The 25,661-nt window shown below is 44.9% G+C and overlaps 1 protein-coding gene across 1 annotated transcript; it reads left to right on the plus strand.

Annotated features, from left to right (window-relative positions):
- Positions 1-1,635: 1,635 nt before the first annotated feature.
- On the plus strand, positions 1,636-24,942 carry DDX41 (DEAD-box helicase 41). Its single transcript, XM_066591157.1, has 17 exons — positions 1,636-1,772; positions 1,900-1,989; positions 4,772-4,931; positions 6,328-6,402; positions 7,763-7,823; positions 9,013-9,149; positions 10,537-10,609; positions 10,717-10,870; positions 12,550-12,686; positions 15,979-16,141; positions 16,240-16,371; positions 18,327-18,398; positions 19,654-19,750; positions 22,190-22,339; positions 23,857-23,928; positions 24,020-24,130; positions 24,466-24,942. Exons 1-17 carry the CDS (start codon positions 1,749-1,751, stop codon positions 24,600-24,602), a joined length of 1,845 nt encoding a protein of 614 aa, XP_066447254.1. The 5' UTR covers positions 1,636-1,748; the 3' UTR covers positions 24,603-24,942.
- Positions 24,943-25,661: the final 719 nt, after the last annotated feature.

Below are 25,661 nucleotides of genomic sequence, written 5' to 3' on the forward strand. Positions count from 1 at the left end.
TGACATCCACCATCACCTCAGTTTGCAGTGGTGTCATGAACGGCGAAACTGGACGCTACAGAATGGAACCAGGATGTCTTCAGCAATGAATCCCGGTTTTGGTGGGCAGGGTCAGGAGACCTAGGGGTGAGCACCTCAGTTCTGCCTTTGCTGTGTAGTGACACACTGCCCCCACTGCTGTAATGGTCTGGTGGCCATCGCATACAACAGTCGGTCCCCCCCGAGTAGTGGTATAAGGGACAATGACAAGTAGTTTCCTTCTACTGACTGATTTTGCTGATATGTTGCCCTCCAAGCCTTTAAAAGACAATACAAGCAAAGAAATCACATGATGGGAAATCTTTAATGAAAACCAGTTACAAGTCGTCACAGTGATTAGAGAACAAAACTAATTAGATACATGAGTGTGAGGGGTGCAGCTGTCAGCGGGGCCGGTCACCGGGGCAGACCGGACACTTGTCCCCCTCTAGGTTATATTCCGGGACCCTGCCAGGTTTCAGAATAAACATACTTTGAAGTTGGACTTGGAATGGCGCTCTGAGTCACGGAGGGGGCCGCGCCGCACCTCCCCACCGCCCGCATTGAGGCCACTCTCCACATACACACCGCCTTTAGTGTGATGAGCGCTGCGTCCAAAGCGCCACGCTAACAGCGGTACAACACTCCCATTCATTTTAATGGGGCACACGGCGTTTGTGATGCCGCCATTCTCTAGCGCTGTCTGTTCAGTGTCTACAGAGCGCTGTCACATGCGTACCGTGCATTCAATAACAGTAAAATGACCCGATTCTGAGCGGCCCGAGACGGACAGCCTTCTCACCTTGTGTGTATGGGGAGAGAGCTCCTTACTAATCCCCTTAGTGATAGCTAGTAGTCCCCCCCGCCCAATGACACCCAGTCAGTCCTCCCCTGCCCAATGACACCCAGTCAGTCCCCCTCCCCTGCCCAATGACACCCAGTCAGTCCCCCCCCCCCCCCCTGCCCAATGACACCCAGTCAGTCCTCCCCTGCCCAATGACACCCAGTCAGTCCCCCCCCCCCCTGCCCAATGACACCCAGTCAGTCCTCCCCTGCCCAATGACACCCAGTCAGTCCTCCCCTGCCCAATGACACCCAGTCAGTCCTCCCCTGCCCAATGACACCCAGTCAGTCCTCCCCTGCCCAATGACACCCAAGTAGTCCCCCTAGTGACTCCCAGGCCTTCTTGTCAGATCCCACTGTGACAACTTGGACTTCCCCATCAGATCCACCCCCCTCCCCTATAATCCCACCCCAGTGACACCCAGGACCTCCAGTCAGTCCTCCCCTTAACACCGCGAGCTCCCTGTCAGCACCCGCTACCCAGGCAGCAGGGCCCCGACAGTGGTGGGTTCTGAAAACCCGGCAGCACACAGTACAGCGGCCAAGTCTTGCCGCAGCAGAGAGCAGCGCTTCCCCGACTGCCATACCACTGCACGTTAGCGGCAGAGCCGAGGACGGAGGAGGTCACGTGAGGTCAGCGCCTCCTCGGGCACGCAGTGTATCCTCGTTCACATCTCAAAAGGAGGGAGTGTCCCCAACAACCAATGAGGTTGCTGGGATTGCTCACTGCTACACAACTGGGGCTGAACTACAATACGTGCTCCCAGGACTAAAAAGGGGAAACTAGTCACATGACCGGAAATCACGTGACGCCCGCGCCTCCTAGGACACCGTACATTCTAGCCGCTGCCCTGTAACGTCTGGTGGTCTGTGAGCAGTTTGTTGTCATGGAGAGAAGCGGTGACAGGAAGGTCAGTGATCAGCGGTATACGTAGAGAGCAGCTGCTTATTGCCGGGTCGGCTTCGTACCTAGTAAACAGAGGATAAAGCAGCGGGTTGTAGAGGTGACATCTTGTTGTACTCCTTGTGTTTTTCCAGAGATCCCAGGAGCCGGAGGAGGACCCGGCGACGTCCGAGGATGACGACTACGTGCCGTACGTACCGCTCAAGCAGCGGCGCCAGCAGCTGGTAACTGCACTGTATTTCTTCTTGCTGTCAGCTGGCGCTGTAATGTGGTGGGATCTGGGCAGAATTGGCACAATAATGCCCCCTCTATACACAGTTTTTGGCGCCGGACATCAGATCCGCACGGACCAGGCGATCAGTAACTGGTGATCATACTGAGGGTGGGACGTCAGCTGATAAAAGACCGCAGTATACAACAGGCGGTGGATGTATAATCCCAACTACATTGTATCACGCCAGTAGATGCTCCAGAGACTGGTAGCTATTAGTCCCTCCGGCTAGTACTGTAGCGGTGAGGATGTGCCGTGCTTGTATGACATGTCCCCCAGACGTTGGGATCTGACTTGTGGCTATTAGTCCCTCTGGCTGGTACTGCAGTGCTGAGGACCTGCCGCACTTGTATGACGCGTGACATATACCCCGTACGCTGGAATCTGACTTGTGGCTATTAGTCCCTCTGGCTGGTACTGCAGCGCTGACGACCTGCCGCACTTGTATGACGCGTGACATGTCCCCCACACGCTGGAATCTGACTTGTGGCTATTAGTCCCTCTGGCCTGTACTGCAGTGCTGAGGACCTGCCGCACTTGTATGACGTGTGACATATCCCCCTCGCATTGGGATCTGACTTGTGGCTATTAGTCCCTCTGGCTGGTACTGCAGCGCTAAGGACCTGCCGCACTTGTATGACGTGTGACATATCCCCCTCGCATTGGGATCTGACTTGTGGCTATTAGTCCCTCTGGCTGGTACTGCAGCGCTGACTACCTGCCGCACTTGTATGACGCGTGACATGTCCCCCACACGCTGGGATCTGACTTGTGGCTATTAGTCCCTCTGGCCTGTACTGCAGTGCTGAGGACCTGCCATATTTGTATGATGTGTGACATGTCCCCCACACACCGGGATCTGACTTGTGACTATTAATCCCTCTGGCCTGTACTGCAGCGCTGACGACCTGCCGCACTTGTATAACGAGTGACATGTCCCCTACACGCTGGGATCTGACTTGTGGCTATTAGTCCCTCCGGCTGGTACTGCAGCGCTGACGACCTGCCGCACTTGTATAACGAGTGACATGTCCCCTACACGCTGGGATCTGACTTGTGGCTCTTAGTCCCTCTGGCTGGTACTGCAGCGCTAAGGACCTGCTGCTCTTGTATGACGTGTGACCTATCCCCCTCACATTGGGATCTGGCCTGTGGCTATTAGTCCCTCTGGCCGGTACTGCAGCGCTGACTAACTGCCGCACTTGTATGACGTGTGACATGTACCCCACACACCGGCATCTGGCTTGTGGCTATTAGTCCCTCTGGCTTGTACTGCAGCGCTGACGACCTGCCGCACTTGTATGACGTGTGACACGTCCCCCACACGCTGGGATCTGACTTGCAATCTGCAGCGTTTGCACACGGAACAATCCTGATTGGATTGCCGTTCAAATTCTAAAGTGACAAGTAACATAGTATGTAAGGCCGAAAACAGACACAGGTCCATCCAGGGCAGCCTATTACCCCCCAATGTTCATCCAGAGGAAGGCAAATAAATCCCAATGAGGTAGAAGCCAATTTTCCCCATTTAAGGTAAAAAAAACTACCTTCCTGACTACAATCTGGCGATCGGAATAATCCCCGGATCGCCGACACTTCTGCAGTAATTAGTGACTATAACATAATATTGTATCACTCAAGAAAGATGTCCAGGCCCCTCTTGTACTCTTTTATCGATTTTTGCCATCCCCACGTCCTCAGGCAGACAGTTCCATAGTTTCACTGCTCTTACAGTAAAGAACCCCCTTCTACGTTTGTGTAGAAACCTTCTGTCCTCTAGATGTAGAGGGCACCCCCTTGTTACAGTCACAGTCCTGGGTGTGAATAGATGGTGGGAGAGATCTCTGTATCGTCCCCTGATATATTTATACATAGTTATTAGGTCGCCCCTCAGCAGTCTTTTATCTAAACTAAATAACCCCAATTTTGATAGCATCGCTGGGTATTGTAGTCCGCCCATTCCGTTTATTACTCTAGTTGCCCACCTTTGTACCCGCTCAAGGTCTGATATGTCCTTCTTGATGCAGACTCTCCATCGAGTTCTCTGCCTTGGCCCCACCGATTACCAATGATCCACGTATGACTCTGCAGCAGCTGTGATACAAATCCACAGTTACTTCCTTAGATTTCTGACATGGATTTCCATTGACGTCCATATTGGATTCTTCCTACGTGACTTTCTCTGTGTGAACATACCCATAGCCGTCCTTAATGCAGTAGAACACTGCAAATAGAAAATTTTGCCACTGACCTCTAAAGAGAAGGACCTTTTGGTGGGGGATGGGGGTACGTTGCTTTTCATAAAAGTGCTATATATAAAACCAAGCTAAGGCTATGTTCGCATAGCGCATTTTGCTGCGGAATCCAACTGTAAAACGGGCAGAAATCTTACGCTGTTCTGCCGTGGTTGTTCCCATTTTCATGCGACTTTAGCCCTGTCAATGTGTGGAATTTCCCATGCATTTTCACTCCGATGCGCATGAGATAGTAGCATGTCACTACTTCCTGCGGATCAACTTCTTCAATTGAATTTATGTTGAACTTGTGAAATCTGCTGTGAATCTGCAACAAAAGTTGCACCATATGGCCTGAATTTTGATGCGGATCTACAGCGGCTTCATTCCTTCAATTGATCCGCCACAAAATCCACACTATATGAAGCCAAATTTTCTGCTATGGAATATCCGCTGTGTGTGAATGTACCTTTAAAAACCTCTTCCTCTTTGTATTCATAGCTTCAAAAGCGTCTGCAGATGCGTAAGAAAGGAGTCATAGAAGAGGAGCAGAAGGACAGCGGCAGTGAGCAGCGTGGAGATGAAGACGACATTCCATTGGGCCCCCGATCTAACGTCAGTCTTTTGGATCAGCATCAGCACCTAAAGGAGAAAGCGGAAGGTATGTGGTATTCAGACCATTGCCTCCATTTTCAGTAGTCTTTATCTGTTATCTAAGGGAGTGTTCACACAGGGTTTTGAGCCTCCCATCAGAGGTATACAGTAGGAGGGCTCCAGACATATACCTCTGATAGAAGACTGCAATGTAGCTCACTGCATAGGCATGCATGGGGCTACGTTACCTACACAGCCCCCTCCTAGCTGTCCCATATACCAGCATCAGGCACCCCGGACAATGCGGGCACCAGTCCTGCCCGAAAGAAAAATTAAGAAGAAAACCTTTCCCTGGCAGTCAGTGCAGAGCGGTCACATGACCAGTCTGTGCCCCTTTCTTCATCAGTGTGCACGCACCCATAGCACGGTCCTCAGTGACTCTATCGGGGGCACCGAGGAGCGTGCAGACAAGGTGGCCATGCACAAAACCATAGCACTACTCTGCTGTCTGCCACAGGGAGTTCCTCTGAAGACTAACTGTCTATATATGAGTAATGACTTCACTGGAGCTGTCTGTTTAATGGTGGACTGTGACGGATGCCACATAATGACATCCGTCCCCCATAGGCAATTATGGCCTTCGTTAAACTGATCCGATTATTTATTCATTTATTTTTTAACTTTACTTTGAGGGATAGAACAGCATAAACTACTACTGTACTCCATCTTTTTTTTTTTTTCGCATTATACTTGCATATACCTGCCAGACAGAGACCAAGAGGATATGCGTTTAGTCTCTGTCTGGCAGTGAAAAGCTATGGACACGCTTAGCATGTACATCAGGAGCTTTCCTGACGTACACCCTAAGCAGAGTCCAAAAACGCTGCCTGGATGCACCCTCAATCTGATCTGTTATGTGCCCCCCCGCTCCCCGCCGAATATGATTCCCCATGTTAGTGCAGTATATTACAGGGTCAGAAATGGCACAAAATGTATTTTGCTGTTTTTAGCTAATTGCAGCGCTTTAAAGAGAAAAAAAATACAGCAGAATCCTAGTTTATAAGTCCACTGTATTCATGAGGGGATCACTCCTCCTTCCCTACCGTGCCTGATTGACTGCTGTTTATCTGCCTTTACATAGGACTGCGTTTTCAGGTGACAGAACCACATTAAAGTGTCTCTTCAACTTTGCTAACCTGCCCAATCTTACATTGGGCATGTCTGGTGGTACAGTTACCAAGACAACCATACCATGCACAGGGATTTCATGTGCTTGCTAACTAATACGGTTTTCTTGGCCACTGTACCACCTAGCGTGAACTAGTATCTATATATGCCCAATGTAGAATTGGGCGAGTGAACAAACTGCGGTGCCATATTAATGCCGGTCAGTTTCAGATCTGGTGTAAGACTGATGTTGGCAGGAGCTGGAAACTATATTTATAAATGTATTTATTTAACAGCTAGAAAAGAATCTGCAAAGGAGAAGCAGCTGAAAGAAGAGGAGAAGATCTTGGAGAGTGTGACCGAGGGAAGAGGTGAGCACATTACCACGAAACCATAAAGACCACAACAATATGGTACTCTTAATGTACAAGTAAAAAATGAACACTTGGAGCTGGGGAGATGACGATGAACGTTTCCATGTCTATTCCATGAATTGACTACTATAGCTTATATCTGCTTGATGATAGTCAGAAATCCATCGCATTCAGATTAATTTGCTTATTTCTTGGCTGTGTCATTGGGGGACACCATGAAGACCTTGTGGTATTTCTCCTCCCACTTGGTACTGTTTTCTTGACTATGCTCAGGGCCAGAAGACCACCATCCCCTCGCACAGACCATAGGGCGTGAAAGTCCTTCTTCAGATACTGCAAACAACATAATCTCCTATCCATGCATTTTTATGTTCCCAGAATCCTTTCTTTCCTCCATTCAAGCACGGAAATGGAGTTGAGGATCAGCTCCTTAAAGGGTCAAGTTTCCATGCTATTAGTCCTTTTTCAATTCTCCCTGGCTTCCAAACCTGTGGTGCAGGCATACATTCCATCAGGGAGTGATACACGCTGCCCCTCCTTACCATCTCCCGTTAGCACCTTGGGACTTAAATTTGGTCCTAGATTCATTACAACTGTCTACCTTCAAGCCAATCCATGACGTTTCGCTCCATCCGCTATTTTGGAAGGTCACCTTCCATCACTTCAATCTGCCGCGTTTCTGAACTCGACGTGTTCTTATTCAGATAGCCCTTTTTGGTGCTTCATCAGGACAAGGCGGTCCTCTGCCTTGTTCCATCTTTTCTTTCCAAGGTGGTTTCCACCTCAATGAGGACATTGTTCTGCCCTCCTTCTGTCCGTAACCTTCACACCCTACAGAACGCAGTCTGCGGATCTCTCTCATGGAATCCTTCCGCCATTCGGATTCTTTGTTCATGATCTCTGTCAGCCCTTGTCAAAGTCTGGTGGCCTTCAAGTGCACCGTTGCCCACTGGATCAGGCTGGCGATTACGGAGACCTACTATGCCAAGGGTAGGACTCTAGTCCTTTAGGTCATGTCTCACTCCATGCATGTGGTGGTTGCATTCTGGGCAGTGTCCTATAACACTTCTGCTCTCCAGGATTGCAAGGCAGCGACCTGGTCTTCGCTTCATACGTTCATGAACTTTTACAGGGTGCATACTTTTCCATGTTCTGACGCTGCTCTTGGACACAGGATTCTGCAGGCAGCAGTACCTGGACTGCTTCACCAGTATTTTAGGCCCAACACTAGGAACTGCTTTTGAACTTTCCAAGGTCTTCGCTGTGGTCCCCAATGAACATTTTCAGAAAAAGATTTTACGGTAACAAAAAAAATCCTGTTATTTTCATTGATCATGTTTTCTTTCTCTCCATGAAGCTCTGATGTCTGTGAAAGAAATGGCCAAAGGTATCACTTATGATGACCCCATAAAGACCAGGTAAGCCCATGTTTCCTTAGTCTTTAAAATTTTTGCTTTTCGTTTGAGATTTGGGTTACGTTTAACAAAGCCTTATTGGTGCAGCTTTATTGCAGCTTTGTCATTGTTTTTCCTAAACCAGGGGTGTCAAAACTCATTTTCGCCGAGGGCCACATCAGTCTTATGGCTACCTTCAAAGGGCCGATTGTAATTGTAAAGCCTCATTCCCATGGCCGTGACAGACTCCGCCAGCGGAATACCGCAACAGAGTCCGTCACGCCACCCCCCCTAAAGACCGCATACCCCGGATTCGCTGTGCGTGTCCCGCATGACGCGCCGGCAGTGTCATATGACGCGGGGAAGGGTATTCACGCTATACTTCACTGTGCTACAGCGGAAGTATAGCATGATAGCCAGCTTCCATTGACTACTATGGAAGCCAGCTGCCCGTATTCTTGCGGCATTTAGAATATGCCGCGGTTTATTTCATGCTGCAGAATTCCACGGTGGAATTCTGCAGCGTGAGCATTGAGCTATTAGGTTTAACAGAGCCTAATAGCTGTCGGGCAATGCCGTTGATTTCCACCGCGTAAATCGCGGCAGAAATCCGGCCGTGGGCATTAGCGATAAGACTGTATAGTAAGGGCTTATTCACATGAGCGTATTTGCGCAGTGTATTACATGTGCAATACGCAGTGAACAGAACCCATTGATTTCAATGGGCTTTTTCACATGAGCATATATTTTCATGCGATGTACTATTGCAGCACGACCGATTTTTGTGCATATTGCACAATTTTAAAATAATATTATGGTGCCTGATATGCATCAGACTGTATAGGAGTAAATGCAATCTACAAAGGAGACTTCCAGAGTGTGACTGGTAATCGAGTAAAGGGAACAGAGATGGAAAACCGTGTTTTTGCCGGAGTGCCCATAACTGTCAATTTTAGTTCACTTTGAGCATCCTCCTAAAACTGGTATTGGCACCAAGTTTACATACAGCCTTATACGTTGTACGAGTTTTGGGCACATCTGTTTTGGGCCATTTTTAATAATGGAAAACTATGCAGAACTTTTCTTTATACAATCTTTATTTATATAAATTCAGAAAAAAAACCCGTAAAATCATGAACAAGTCCTTTTATTCTGCTGGCTGTATTTCACTGTCTGTCTAGTTATTAGTTGTTCACCACATTCCTTCTTCTAGCTGGAGGGCCCCGCGACATATTCTTGGGATGTCACAAGCTCGCCATGAACGTGTCCGGCAAAAATACCACATTTTGGTTGAAGGGGACGGCATTCCTCCTCCTATAAAGAGTTTCAAGGAGATGAAATTCCCAGCAGGTAAATAACATGTATTTACAGTACTTGTGTGATATCTGTGTAATATCGGTTTAATCCACTATGCGTTATAATTCTGGAAAGTGGCGCATGTTCGAATTCTGATCTAAATCCAAAAATACAGATTGCATGTAATTTGTCAGTGAGTATACGGATTGTTGCACCACTGAAAGAGGTGTTTTATACTCACTGGGTGCCTCGTTCCTGCGCTGTGTCCTCGCAAAGTTGGTGCATGCGCCTGGAGTGACTTTTGTAATGGCTATGTTCATGCACTCTTCCATGCAAATGATTACGGGTGCACGCACCTAGTCTGTCTGTTTGCGCCCCAACTTTGTAATGACAGCGCAGGAACGGTGAGTATGAAATTCAGCTCAACCAGACTCTCCATTTCAACACCTTTGCAGCCCATAACCTAGTTTATGGGGTTTAAAGGTGATGGCCGGTTCCCTTAAAGGTGCTTTCAGAGTTAAATTTTTTTTTTTTTAAATAAATTCCTATTCCCTATACCTAATAATAAAAGATCCCACTCGCCCCTCGTAGCTCCAGCACCGCATCCTTGGGTCTCTTACAACATTGTATGTAAAGGCTGCAGCAGCCTGTGTACAGGACATCACAAGCTGCTGCAGCCAATTGCAGCCTTCCGCACTTGAACTACATTGCTTAATGTATACCAAAAGTGTCATGTTTGCCAGAAAATCTATTTGTCTTTAACCTATATTGAAAACTACACTCAACTATGCTTTACGATAAAGTGGATCGCTCATAAAAAAAATGTGGCATATGATTTTTGTCCTGCATGGTCTATATATTTACTTGCAATCACTCAGTGGAGGCATATACAGTTGTGTAGTCTACGGCAAATGCAGTGTGAATAAAAGCCTCTTTAGGGGTACGCTCGCATTACAAACCATGTCAAATTGTTTGGATTTTGACTGATTCAGTTGCAAATCCGCATAAGATTTCCGCCTGCAGATAATTGTACTTCTCTCACCTCCAAATACTGAGTACTCGCTGCCGGCACCAAGAGCGCAGCGCACACAGACACCAGGCAGCTGCTACTGGCAATGAGCGCTCCGTATTTGGAGGTGAGAAGAGCGCCATTATGTGCAGCGGATCTGCAACTGAATCTGAGTCCCCATGAATGGGGGGGATTTTGGTGCAAATTTACGGCTGCAGAGAATCTGTACTAATTCCGCTGTGTTTGAATACACCCTATGATGCAAATGTCTTCCTTCATATTTCTGTAAGATTATGCAGCCTGTACAAGTCCTAAAAGCACAGTAAGAGTAATGTTTCAGCTGAGAATGTCCTCTAGTACTAAAACCAGGAATTGAGTAAATGATGCGTTTTGGGGAGGGTACTATTTAATGTTTGTGATTTGTAATCCCAGCTATTCTACGTGGACTGAAGAAGAAAGGAATTCAGCATCCCACCCCTATCCAGATCCAAGGCATCCCGACAATGTAAGCATTGCTGTCTTGTTTTTCCCAATGCATTGACAGCTGTAGGGCTGTTACAATAGGAGAATATGATATGTCCTTATTAGTTTTGTGTTTTATACTTTTTGCAGCCTGTCTGGGAGGGATATGATCGGCATTGCTTTCACCGGCTCTGGGAAAACGTTGGTTTTTACACTACCGGTTATCATGTTTTGCTTGGAGCAAGAAAAAAGATTGCCTTTTACAAAGCGGGAAGGACCGTATGGACTCATTATTTGCCCATCAGTAGGTACCATCAGCGCTCACTATGTGCCCTCCTTTTCATATCTGTCCTGCTAAGTGGCTGCTATTGAGTTAAAAATTGTGTTATTTTTTTTTTCCGCATGATGGCTTAAAGGGGTTGTCCCGCGCCGAAACGGGTTTTTTTTTTTTTTTAACCCCCCACCCCCCACCCCCACCCCCCCGTTCGGCGCGAGACAACCCCGATGCAGGGGTTAAAAAAACAACCCGCACAGCGCTTACCTGAATCCCGGCGGTCCGGCGTCTTCATACTTACCTGCTGAAGATGGCCGCCGGGATCCTCTGTCTCCGTGGACCGCAGGGCTTCTGTGCGGTCCATTGCCGATTCCAGCCTCCTGATTGGCTGGAATCGGCACGTGACGGGGCGGAGCTACACGGAGCCGGCATTCTACACGAGCGGCCCCATAGAAGACTGCAGAAGACCCGGACTGCGCAAGCGCGGCTAATTTGGCCATCGGAGGGCGAAAATTAGTCGGCTCCATGGGAACGAGGACGCCAGCAACGGAGCAGGTAAGTAAAAAACTTTTTATAACTTCTGTATGGCTCATAATTAATGCACAATGTACATTACAAAGTGCATTATTATGGCCATACAGAAGTGTATAGACCCACTTGCTGCCGCGGGACAACCCCTTTAAAAATCTTAATGTGATCCTCTGGCGCTGGGGATGGAATTGCAAGTTAGATGGGGTGTAATATTACCTTGTGAGGATTGGAGATTGTGTGGGGAGGTATTGGGATATTAGGTCAGAGATGTTTATAGAGTGGACAGGTTGTGCATGGCCTTTTAGGTCATTGGTAGTGTTCTAAATTGGATTCTGTGGACAACAGGTAGTCGGTGTAGTGATTGGAAATGATGAAAGGCAGGTGAGTAACGGGAGGGGGGGGGGGAGTCGAATGCTCGAATTGGGGTGCAAAAGCAATGAATTGGGGGGTATAGAGAGGGGTGTTACAGTAGCCTAGGCAGGAGTTGCGGGCATGCTGTAGTAGTCTTGATTTGAGGTTGAGGGCTTGTGTTTCCGCCAAGTCCTTTACCCTGTAAATACAAGTTACCCCAAGACAGCAGATGTGTGTGGCTGGGGAGAATGTGGAGGAGGCATTGACAGTGATTGATGGGTTTTGGTGTGGAAGGGAAGGGGGGGGATGTTTAAGTGAGATGTCTGGGTGTGGCCATTTTTCATAGATTTCTCTGTTGGAAAAAAGCCTGAAAAGAAAAGTCCACAAAAAAAAAATGTCAAACATTTGTGACTGGACGAATGGCTTATAAAAAATATTTGAATTTCATGGCATTTCTTTCCAGGCCCCAGAAAACTACTACAAAAAGCGTGTAAAGTACAGGCCCTTTTACACGGAACAATTATCGTTCATAAAAATAGTTTAAACGAGCAAAAGTGAAAGCTAATCGCTGAGTGTAAACGCAGCCAGCGTCTGAACAACAAACGATAAATCCTTCACCTTTCGTTGTTGCTCATTTTAAGCAGGATACATATCATTGGCTTGTTCACTGATACAGTTAAGGTGAACGACTGAATGATTTCTCGTTTGAACGAGCCAACGATGTATAAACAGTCTGCCCGAGAGAACTCTGACATTGCTTGGCATAAACGGACCGTTAATCTTACTGATCATTTGTTTACTAAGCGCTGACCATTTTCTTCTTGCAGAGAGAGCTGGCCCGTCAGACACACAGCATCATTGAGTATTATTGCCGCTTGCTTCAAGAAGATAACTTCCCAACCTTACGTACAGCACTATGCATTGGTGGCATGTCTGTCAAGGAGCAGATGGAAACTATCAAACAGTAAGTCCTGCTCGCCTTCCTTACCTATAGAGTATTATGCACAGGTTCTCTTTAGGCCTTAAAGCATTGTGTGATGGGGTCTGATCACTGCGACCCCCTGGTATTCTGAAGAATCAACCACATTTAGCCCAATGTACAATGGGCAAGCAAGCCACATATGAATGGGCTGTCCTTGTTCAGCTGACTGGGGATTACTGAAAATATTGGCAGTCTCTAAAACTCTAATCCACTTCAGTAGTGAGACTGCCCAATGCAAATTACACTCCAACTGGCCAACTGTCTTGACATAAGTCTCAGTGGTTTAGACCCCCACATCACTCAGCATGCACACAGCTAAATTGCTATACGGCGGAGCATCGCACAGGTGCAAAATACTGACGACCACCAACCTGCACACCTATCACATATTGAGGAGGGCTGCTTAGTATTATACTTCACATAGATAAGACATACAAATAATGTCAGGCCTAATGATATCTATAGTGCAGCATGCAGGTTTGCAACCTATTAATGATGCCGCATACAATCCTGCCCTGCATCTCAAAAGTGAACCACACTGGTACTGCCACCCTGGGCTTCCCCAGTATTTAAAGTCAGACTGCTTTCTGCAAAGTAATAAAAAATAAAAGGTATTATTTAATATTTCGGCCAAAATACATAAGCTTGCAAGCCAACATCAAGGGTCCTCTGGGGGGACCCAAGGTATCGGTGCCAGTGTGCTTCACTTTTGAGGTGCAGGGCAATCTGCTGGGCTGCATCCTATGTGGTACCAATAATAGATTGTAAAGCTGCATGATGCACTACACATATTGTCTGGCTTTGCCCCCTTTGTATGCCTGAACTTTATCTATGTGCGACTATAATACTAAGCAGACACTCCTCTCAATATGTGGTAGGTGTGTGAGTGGTTGTTCATCAGTATTATGCACCTGTGCAATGCTCCTCCATATAGCAATCTGTCTGTCTGCTGAGGGATGTGGTACTTATACCTGCCAGTGTATTTCGTATCAGTACATCAGTATTTATGGTGGCATTCTGGGATTATACTATAATTTTAAATTTTTTTTCCCCATAAAATATTGTGAACAGATAACCCTCTCAACCCCTAGCAGTCACATTTAAAGTTAGAAAAACCAACCTGAAAATTTCACTTTTTTAATTCTAGATTAATTTTTGTCTCAAGCAAATGGGTAGTCACATAACTCGTGTTAAGAGTCAATAAACAGATTGAATGGGCACAAGGGAGTGATTAGATGAGCAAGAGCTTTCTTTTCTGGAAAAAATACACTTCCTAAGTAAGGGGGTAATGACATGAACAAAAGTCCACGTTACATCCTTTAAGAATCATCCAGAGTCCTACAGGACTAAAGGAGACTCACAGATCCTCGTCCTTTCCCTGCATAATGCCAGCATGCCTCCTGCTACCGCCTCTTGTCTTTTCACAGGCTGAAATGAGAGCTGCGAGTTCAGTATATGCAACTTCTACTTTAACCTACTACCGCTCTGGCTGAGTGCAGCTATAGTAGCAATCTCTATCACATTTTAAAGCCAAGATACTTGATTTTAAAAGAAGACCAAAATTACAGCTCTAGTTGCAATCTATCCGGAGCATAGTGCCACTAGACTATAGTAGCTCCCACTGCCTGAACTGTGCTTGGGGTGTACTGTAAAGTTCTTTTCAACTATTAGGGTTTTAACCCTTTGCAATCTAATTTTGGATTCAGGGTTTCCTAGGGGGCTTTCTCTTTCTGCCTTTTTACAATGGCACCATCTGCTGGCTAGAGCCAGTATTGCAGAATGTGACATGCCGGAGAGGCCCCCGACAACAGAGCGGGCAGTAATATACAGTAAGAATATCGTGCCGGACGTCTTCCGACATCGGAGCTGTACAGGCTTCAATCAGAATGTTGGAAAAGGTCAGACAGTGGATTGGAAAGGGTTAATATTGCTTATGTCAGATTGCTGTTGAAGTGTCTACATTTAACATCTTGTGAAAAATACGCACATGTGAATAAATATATTGAAATCAGTGAGTTCTATTCGCTGCATAATACGCTGTGCAAATACACCCGTATGAATGAGCCCTTAGTGTAAGGATTAGGCCAAGCTCTGCTTTGTTTAGATATGTGGTTGGTAATAGCCGGCAGAACGCTGATTAAAATACTAACTACCACCTGTCTGAGTGATGTGTGACTCTGTGAGCTACATGTGATGGTGTCGCCGTCATGTGATCAGTCACTGGGGATCTGAGCTCCGCCCCTGATCACATGACTGTAATATCACAGGTCCTTCATCCCTGTGCACTGAATGAGGGATTACAGGTGGAATTCACCTGCCACAAACCCCCGTGGCCTCAGTTGCTATGGATATAGGAGTACTCAGTCTGGCAGTTTGTAGCTGGTTGTGAGACCGCTGCACACCTGTGTGGAGACTCCATCCAGTAAATGACGCCTCATAAATGTCCACATACATAGCTGGCAGTGCATATTGACCAACAACACTGAAGCATAGTCCTTCACCGCTATCTTCACATCTCCTGAACATGATATCATGTTATCTCAAGTGCTAATGCAGCCAACACCAGTCCAGCCTTCATCTAATCGTCAACCGTTATCCAGTGTTGAAACAAACCGTCGCTGTCATGTAAACATGTCACCACAGAGGGATCAACGCCGCCGTGAAGCTAATGCAGCTTACATGACTCAGCAGCAAGCCACGATATAACCTCAGCCACCAGCTGAAGTCCATAAATCAAGTGCAGCGTATGGAAATATTTTGACCAACTCCAATCCCTTTCACTATATTATATTAGTAAGTGGTATATTGCGCCACCAGAAATACTGGTACTAGTCTTCTATACGGTATGTTGCAGTGCAGTCCACCATAACGGTAGACATGCATGAACTAGTGCTAGCTGACCTGCTCATACTTGAGCGCATCATTAAAATATGCAAAAGCCTGAACGTAATTAGCTGTTGGGTGAAATCTCTGCCTGTCATGTTTTTGCTTGATAGTGACCTAATACTTAACTCTTTAATAGCCTATTCACCCAACTGACTGTCTACTTAGACTTGTGGGTGAGAAGTCTGCACTTGTCAATCTTCTTTCACCTACATTAGTGTAATTGTTCTTACCCGGTAATATCCATCCAGTCTCTTTATGTCATTTTATCTGAATGTCAGATTTCTGTATGCAGTTTAGACAAAACCCATTTAAAAGTTATTGCCAACTATGTTTTGATCACTTAGTTTACATTTATGAAATCTAACAGATCTGCATGTTTTTGCCGCAGGGGTGTGCACATGATGGTCGCAACTCCAGGAAGACTTATGGACCTACTTCAGAAAAAGATGGTGAGCCTGGACATCTGCCGGTATCTGGCCCTAGATGAAGCTGATCGCATGATTGACATGGGCTTTGAGGAAGACATTAGGACAATATTTTCTTACTTTAAGGTACATTCCTTTGTACCCTCGCATTGGTAACTCAACAATTTCACTTACGGAACGTATTTGTATAAGGACTTTTTTTCTTTTTTTTAAATTTAATATAGGGTCAGCGACAAACACTGCTTTTTAGTGCCACTATGCCCAAGAAGATCCAGAACTTTGCTAAAAGTGCTCTAGTGAAGCCAATAACTATTAATGTTGGGCGAGCGGGTGCAGCCAGTTTAGATGTAATACAGGTGAGAGATTTTGTTGCTTCCCTTGCATTTTTACAGTCTATAAATTCATTATTGATTGCAGCTTGACTTATTTATAGGAAATCCGTCACCAGAACAGAATACTTTAAAAGCTATGGAGACCTTTGTTCATGAAAAAAACCAATATACACTTAAGTGCTTTTATTGTTAATTTTGTATTGGATTTTCCTTCTTATGCATAATTTAGAAAGCCTTGTAATTTTGGTTTTCAGGCTCTCCAAGTTTTTGGTTTGGTGGCATTCCCAGCACTGATCAGCTAGTCTTTCTTGTGAATGCATATTAGTTCAGCTCCCCCTCCCCTCTTTCAGAGGCTATGTGTGTGTGTGTGTGTGTGTGGGGGGGGGGGGGCATACACAACACCCGAACATCGGTCGGGGGATTTAAATGCCACTGTAAGAAGCGGCATTTAAAGGGATAATAGCTGCGCGGCCGACTGCGCCGCTATTGCCTGCGGGTGTCAGCTGTAATAAACAGCTGACGACCGCGCTTAATGGTGGGAGATAGCAGCGCTATCTTCCTCCATACACATCCTGCAATGGCAGGACATAAAAACACTTTTGGGCCGTCATTAAGGGGTTAAGATTAATTCACAGCACCTTCCAACTTAAAGGGTTATCTCCCACCAAAACTATGTATCCACTGTATTTTGCTATCTGGGGCAGTCCTGTTGAGATGAATGCAGTGGTTGTGCATACACATGACCAACACTCAACTCGTGCAGGGAACTTGGGCTAATCAGACCATTAGTAACTAACTAGCTTTATGTGCATGTATTTAGAGAACAGTGGGTGGTCTGTTCTCTAAATACATCACTTTTACAATGCTATCGGCGCTGCCCGTGGAGAACACCGCATGCCGTCCCTCTTATCGGGGATGACGGATTTCATGCTGAGCTGAACTCAGCGATGGACGAAGAGTGCACAATGAGCTCACATTTACACGCAGCGGCTATCGCTCAAAAGCCGTTGTTTGGATGAATTTTGAGTGATAATCGTTGCATGTAAATCAGCCTTTCATTTTTGTGTGTTCAGCTGTTGGCGGGCCCAGTCTGCCACCATTATGTAGGAAAAACTGATCAGGTGCCTGCTGACAGCTTCAGTATACACTGGAGTTGGAGAGGAAGCTGCTGCTCCGATCCCTGTGGAGTGGCTGCTGCTTGTAACTGCAGTCTGGGGACTCATTGAAATCAATGGGACCTGAGGATGGGTCATCAATAGTATTTTCGTGGACAACACTCTTTAAATTTCCCAAACTCCCAGCAGTTCATTCTAAAAACTTGACAGTGTTTTGCCAATATAAGTGAGGGGTGTGTATTCAAGAACACTAAAGGTCCACTACTTTACTCATATAAGTTCTACAGACTCGTGTTCTAACAGTTGGGCAGAGGCGGCGCTCACCGTTATAGATTGGTCTAGCAGACGTGCCTAGTGTGTGGTACAAGAACGCTGCAAGCTGTGTTTTTCCTTTCAGAAAAACTAAAAGCGACTAGTGCTGAGTCAAGCTGAACGCAAATGGAGAGCAAAACAATTTATTGCTCTTTATGGGTCCAGTATGCTTCAGGTTTTTTTTAAAAGGAAAACTAAGACCGAGAGACAGATGCAGATGTGAAACCACCCTCACAAATGGCAACAGGATTGTAAATTGTTGCCATTTACAATATTATGGGCACATTGGTGAGCATTTTGGTCACCATCAGTGACAGCTATGTGCCCTGTTGCATCTCTATGACACTGCACTGCTTCCATATGAAGACTTGCAGTGTTTTTTTATCTGTTGGATTCTTTATGAATCAGAGATAGAACTCCCCTCATTTATTTATATCTGATGCTGTAGACGTTACTTCTAGGAAAGAATAACCCCATAAGTAGCTGCTTCTCTGTTTAGTCAAGTAGGAGTGTTGGACATTGTCAGTGATCACCTTGTTGTCTTCCTTCCAGGAAGTAGAATATGTCAAGGAAGAGGCCAAGATGGTTTATTTACTGGAGTGTCTGCAGAAAACACCCCCTCCTGTGAGTAACCCTTACAGCTTTTGGAAGAATAAGCCGACGTGTCATTCTGTTGCCTATACTATAATCATTGCTTTGTTCTGCTCCTTGTTTTCTTTTCAGTTGTGAGTCCTGCCTGAATATGGGGCTTCACTTTAAGAATACAGGTTTTTTTGGGGGTTTTTTCAGTTTCTTTTCCACATTTTTAAAAAATCCAAACTATTATTTATCTATTGACGTCGCTGTCTGAGGGAGAGTTTTTGCGGGCTGAGTTGTATTTTTCAATGGCGCTATTTAATGAACTGAAAAATGTTACAGAATTTCTAACTGAAGTTTAACAGACACAAATCCTGCCCTTTTGCCCTCATTGATCGGGAGGGTGTTTTTATGGCATACAAAAATAACATAACTTTATTCAATTACGATGTTACCAAATATTTATATAGTATTTTTTGTTTTGTATCTTTTACTGTTCTACTTTAAAAAATAAAATATCTTTGGAAAAACCTAAAACTTTCTGCCACCATCTTCCGACAACCATAGCAAGTCAACACAATTGTGTTAGGACTCATTTTTTTCGTGTGACGTCCTGTAGTTATTGGTACCATTTTGGAGTATGTACGATTGTATAAAAAAGTTTTTCTTAGGGATTAAGTGACAAACAAGTGCAATTCTGGCATTGTGTATATGTATTTTTTTTCTCAGACAACGTTCATGCGGAATAAATGCGTTACTTTTATAGATTGGACTTTTACGGACACAGTGATGCCAAATATGTTTTGTATTTTTTATTATAAATATGGAAAAATGGTGGTTTTAGTTTTTATTACCTTTTGTTTTAATAACGAATAGAACTTTTTTTAAACTAAGTTTTAGCGTTTTGTTTTTTTTTCTTTCTTTTCTTTAGACCCCATTGGGGACTTGAACTTGGCCCCAGGCTGCCATGGAAACTGAACACCGCCCCGCAATTTCATTGTGGGGGCTGTTTGGGACCACGCAAAAGCGAGTGGGGGATTTAAACTGTGGCTGTTAACCCTGTATGTGCTGCTGTCAATCAGCTGTGAGGAGCAGCCGGTACTTGCATTATATAGAGTGGGATCGGCTTCCCTCCATACAAACCCTGTACGTCCTGTGTTAAGTAGTTAAAGGGATTCTGTCCAGTCATCAGTTTCATGCTGCCTGGACCACGGGCATCACTAATAAGGAAGGTTGTCACCACTGACAATATTAGTATATGTAGCCATATAATATATATCTGTATTTATCCATCCTTTACCAGGTGCTGATATTTGCTGAAAAGAAAGCTGATGTTGATGCCATACATGAATATCTTCTATTAAAGGGAGTGGAGGCAGTAGCCATACATGGAGGGAAAGGTAAGTGAAATAGTCTAGCCAACCTTATATTTAAATGAGCTGTACCAGATTAGAAGAACCATAATTGATTTCTCCCAGGATCTGCCCCAGACCAGTCCACTGGCAGTGTGCTATTGCATGCAGCGCCTTTCACGTCAGTGGAACGGAGCTGCAATACAAGACACAGCCTGTGGACCGGTGTGGTGCTATTTCTGGAATAAGGCAGACAACTGCTCTAAGTAGATTTTCTTCTGAATCCTCCTGATAATAGTGTAAATAGCGATTATCAAATCACATATTAGGAACTTTAGGAATGAATGAAGTTCTAATTGGCCATTAGTGAGGTAGACATCGTTAATACAATACAGTTGTATTTATTTTCTGGGTACATTGGTATAGTCCAGAAATCCACATACCATGAGTGGAAATTTAATTCCCTTGCATTAGAATTCTGCTATTCATAAATTGCCGCTTTGGCCCAAGAGACTGCACCAAAAATGATGACTCTTTGAATCTCTACGCTGTGTCTGGCGCCTTTTTTAAAAGGGGGTGGAACTTGGGGGCATGGCTGGTGTAAATATACCGCAATTCTATGCCAGCCCTCAGCTGTAGATTTCTTCTTTTGGCGCATGGGCAGCCCAAGATATTAAGAGAAGTTCGCCTCTTATTACTTTTACACGCATCTTCCTACATCAGTAATCCTATTAAGACCATCCTACGAAACGCCAGTCTGTGGATCTGCCTGGACAGTTCTAAAAAAAAGCATTCCGCAGTAAAATACTACACAGGCGAAGTTGGGTTATAACAGAATCCTCATCAGACCTGGGTTGTTATTCTGTCCTACACATCCATGGAAGCAGAGATGGCTATATTTTCAAAAATTGACTCTTTTGTCCCGCTATACCTATGGATAAAATCTTGATGTAGTGATAGGAAGGAATTGTATTTCAAAGGTCTGAAGTCACCATTAAAAAAAAAACAACAAAAAACAAAAAAACAGGGCCTGGAGAAACTAACACTAAACAAATCCATTGAAAGACGACATTTGGTCACTGATCATGTCCATGCTAAAAGATGGGCTGGCAAATAGTACAGCATTAGTGAGGGTGTGCCGAATGTCTTATCTATCTAGAGATGTTGTTCTTATTTTCCAATCAGAAACAAGTAAACAAAAGTGGTCTTCTTGTGTCCCACTCCTAAGAAGCTTAATAACACACTATGACTTCAACTTGCTTAGGTTGCATAAGTCTGTTGATCTGTAGTATAGATAAGCTTCTGTGCTGTTATATCTCGTTATGCCCCAATAATTATTTAGCAAAAACATGTTTTCTTAAAGGCCCATTTACATGCAACAATTATCGCTCAAAATTCGTTCAAATGATGGCAAATGAGCAATAATCGTTGCGTGTAAACGTGGCCATGAGCTTAAAATCCATTGTTCAGCCGGAGAGAGATAACACACTTGTCAAAAAATAGGAACCCGCAGCACTCGCTGCTTGGCAAAAAAAGCTCCCCGTTGGGAGGAACCTCTTTAGTACAAACAAATGCAAACGCCACAAAAGGTTGTGAACTTGCAACCTCAACGTCATCCAAAGTATGCAAATGCGGCAGCCTATAAGTGTGCAACTAATTATTCAACATAAAAAAAGCTTTATTGATCCATGTAGCCAATTCAGGCAACGTTTCGGCCACACATTGGCCTTTATCAGAGAGATAACACAGACTGCATGCTGTGTTCTCAGTGGGTGCCGGGGACTATATTCTGCCGACAGCCCGTGTGAGAGCAATGCAGCTGTGTGCAGAGCCCAGCCCTCATGCTGGGCTCTGCAAACAGCTCCCGGTGGCCCCTTTACACGCAAATGAAAGTGATAAAGTTTTAATGGGACATTAGTGTCCATTAACATTTTATGCAAGATTATCGCTAAAACTGTCAACCTTTCAATTGTTTGAAACATTATCTTTGTGTGTAAACGGGCCTTCACTCTAATATCTTATACATATTTAAATCTGAATACTTAAATCCACTATAATATTGCCTAATGATTTCTTATCTCTAGCATTACAATTATAAAGATACTTTTAGGAATATATTCTAGAACACCCACGTGTATGTACCCACAATGTTGCACATAGAAGTCATAAATGATAAATATTCCCCCACGTGTGTTTTATTATAACCTAATATGTAAAACAAATTCAAAGAGGGTATACTTAATTTTTCTCATGACTGGCAAATGAGATCCGTTCTGGGTTACTGCTCTACAGTATGCACATTTTTTAATAGAGGAACTCCTGTCAGCCTGCATAACTTCACCAAGGACTTGCTTCCATTACATTGATGGCCTATTATGGATCACCATTAAACATCTTCTGAGCTTCCACAAGTATTACAATTCCTTCCTTCTGCCTCATGGTTACTCGTATCTTGAGGTGTTCTCTGTTTGTTATATTGTTTTGTAGACCAGGAGGAGCGAACCAAAGCTATTGAGGCTTTCAGGGAAGGAAAAAAGGATGTCCTGGTTGCTACGGATGTTGCTTCCAAAGGTTTAGACTTTCCCGCTATCCAACATGTTATCAACTATGATATGCCTGAAGAGATTGAGAACTATGGTGAGTTTTGGAGTAGCTGCTGATAGCTGATCATAGGGATTGGGGTTGAATGCAAGCACTCCAAGGAGTAGCATTGTCTGCATACTAGCTATAAAATATTAGGCTTTGTTTCTAAAACTACAGCCTTTGTTATCCGTATGTATGTAAACTAACATTGGTCTGCTTACTTCTTACACAGTGTAGTAAAACTGAAGCCTAGACAGTTACGGCCCTTTTACACGCAATGATATTCGCTCAAAGGCCATCTTTTGAGCGATACTCTTTGCGTGTAAATGTGCCCATCTTTCACTTTTCTGCCGATCGATGAATTTCAGTTCGGCGTAAAATTCATTGTTTGGCAGAACAGCTGGTCAAAATGACCACACGCTATGTTCTGCCCGGGGAGCGCTGATTACATTGTCTCAGCTAATATATCAGTTGCAGAGCAGCAGCTGAGGTACTGTATTAGAGATATTCTTTAATACAGTACCTCAGCTGCTGCTCTGCAACTCTGATATGTAGACTGTGGCTACATGGATCCTTCTGTGCAGATCCATTGACAGAGCGGGCAATTTATTTGCGAGACTTCTGCTCTCCCACTTGGGATTTATCTGTAGTGCCTCTGTACTACCTTTGGATTACATTGTCTCAGCTGTCAGCCCTGTGGCAGAACAAAGGGAATGTATTCAGAGAACAGCAGGTGGTCTGTTCTCTGACTACAGCTCCCAGAGGCTCACACGCTACTGATCGGTACTAATAGGTATTAGTACTAAGTAGTAGTTTATGCAAAATGATCGCTCAAAAGCCAACTTTTGAGCGATCATCTTTGTGTGTAAAGCATCTAGGGGTCCTCTGTACTATTTCTTAGATTTTTTTTTTCCTGAGTCCTGGGGATACATTACAATGCGGAGCATGCAGTGTGGTGTTGGTTTACTGCGTGGGAGTGAAAGTGAGTTTAGTGATAATAATTACATCTTTTAAATCGGTCTCTTCAGCTAGCCACACATCATAGACGTCCAGGGCTGTTCCTCCTGATGACAGATTCCCTTTAAAGGGTTGTACAATTGTAAGCTACTGATAGCCTAACGTTAGGATAGCGTGTCAATAGTAGATTGGTGGAGGTCCACCACACTGGGATCCCCACAGATCGCCTATTTGCCAGGCCATTGTGTTCATGCAAAGAGATGATTTCTGAAAGATGCAAAGAGCTCCTTCCTCGTTGCAGTGGCCAGCCTTGGTATTACACCCATTTACTTTATTGACAACTTTGCCTGTAATACCAAGCCTGGCCACTGCAGCGAGAACGGAGCTCTCTGCTTCCTGTAGAAACCAGCTCAGTATGCAGGCACACTGATCCAGTGAACAGCTAATCAGCAGGGTTGCCAGGTGGCAGACACTTTTTTTTTTTTTTTTTTGCTTTTTCTTTTTGTTTTCCTGTCTTTGTCCCATGGATAGGTTCATATGGGCTTTTGACACAGGTCTTCTATCCCTTTGACACGGGTTCTTTGTTGGCACTAACTACCCTTCTTTATTTGTAGTTCACAGGATAGGACGTACAGGACGATCTGGTAACACCGGAATTGCAACCACTTTCATTAACAAGGCATGTGGTAAGTGGTCACGCCGGTAGGACAGGGTGTATGGCTGATAAGGTAAGCCCATGCTGCCTCGTTTCTATGACTTACCTCCCTTTCCCCACAGATGAATCTGTATTGATGGACCTAAAGGCTTTACTTATGGAGGCGAAGCAGCGAGTGCCCCCTGTCTTACAAGTACTCAACAGCAGCGACGAGAACATGCTGGACAATGGAGGTGAGTAATACAGACCACTCCCTGAGTTAGCTGTGTCTACTTGTAACTCATTCTTTAAGGATTTCCACAAGTGACAAGGACTTATTTCTTGCACTGAATTGAATATCTTAAGTCATCTTGAGTCATCTTAATGAATGCCCTTAAGATGTAAACCAGTTCTGCCTTCTCAGAGAGGACAGGAAAAACAAAATACACATTATTGGGTTTTAAATGGTTTTTCTGGTAGTTCCTGCAGTCATGCCTCCATAGTAGGCAGTCCTGGCTTCACAATCAGGACGGCGGTATGACCAATGTATACTGTGGTTGGGTAGTAATATTGCTTTCTGTATTCCTAGAGGAACGAGGCTGTGCGTTTTGTGGAGGCCTGGGTCATCGTATTACAGAGTGTCCCAAGTTGGAGGCCATGCAGACCAAGCAAGTCAGCACCATTGGGAGGAAGGACTACCTGGCCACCAGTTCCATGGACTTCTGAGGGAAGAACATTACAAACGGATGGTGGACTCTTGGACTTATTTGTTCTCTGGTGTCTCTTTGTTTCCCTCTTTCTTTTTTGGCATATACCCCGGGCACATCTGCTGCCGTATACGTTACAAGGAGGCTCTAACATTGGCATCTGCCACCCATAGGCTACTAGGTTGAGGGGAAAAAAAATGGAATCCTGGGGTTTTTCGTTTTTGTTTTTTTTTAGCTAGATTCTGGTGTAGTAGCGCAGGGCTCTCCTTTGTGGGGGGCCGAGGGGCAGAATCTCTGGTTTCTGTGAAACACACTATCTGTTTAAAGCTACATTAATAAAAAGCATGACTTGTTATGTAGTTGCTGTCATCTTCATCCAGTTTCTCGCGCCACAGCATAATTTATGTCATGGTTTGAACTCCCTTCCCACACCTTCACATACAACTAAGTCACACGGATTGGGGATGCTATTACATGTGCAGCTTCGCCATGATAACTGCATGTGGATTACCATTAATTGCCAAGCTACACTGATAATTTCCAGATGCAAGTACCTGTGCAGCACACTAATTAGCAATCAGCCATACATATGTGATGTCACCATAAGGCCTCGTTCAGACGAGCGCTGTTTTAGCGCAGTATAGACTCGTGAAAAGATTGCATCTATACTGCACTAAAGACGGCGTGAACGGGTGATTTCCAGCAATTTTAATTAGCCCGTTCACACGATCGGAACTGTGTGGTACATGTTATCCAGCTCCCATAGGAGTCTATGGAAGCATGCACCAAGGATAGGTCACGTCCTATCTTATCTTGCACCACGGACCTTTAGATGCGAGCATCGCAGTCAGATGTCCTGTCTTTGGATGCCAGTAGTTTGCGTGTCTAAAATTCCTTCATGTGAACGCTTCTATAGGAACCCTTTGGTTCTAATAGACACAATCTTTTCACGTGCCTCTAATGCGCTAAAACAGCGCTCGTCTGAAATAGGACTAAGTTTGTTTAACTAGTTTAATAGTGAATGTGATCCTCCGGTCCTGGACAAACTAAGATGGCCGCACTAGCTTCTCTGACTGCC

The sequence above is a fragment of the Eleutherodactylus coqui genome, chromosome 2 (genome assembly GCF_035609145.1).
Source record: "Eleutherodactylus coqui strain aEleCoq1 chromosome 2, aEleCoq1.hap1, whole genome shotgun sequence".
NCBI classification, from domain to species: domain Eukaryota; kingdom Metazoa; phylum Chordata; class Amphibia; order Anura; family Eleutherodactylidae; genus Eleutherodactylus; species Eleutherodactylus coqui.

Coding starts and splice junctions, on each gene's coding strand:
- DDX41 (XM_066591157.1), top strand. CDS start 1,749: ATGGAGAGAAGCGGTGACAGGAAG. Junction 6,403..7,762: donor GAGTGTGACCGAGGGAAGAG/GTGAGCACATTA, acceptor CTCTCCATGAAG/CTCTGATGTCTGTGAAAGAA. Junction 12,687..15,978: donor CAGATGGAAACTATCAAACA/GTAAGTCCTGCT, acceptor TTTTTGCCGCAG/GGGTGTGCACATGATGGTCG.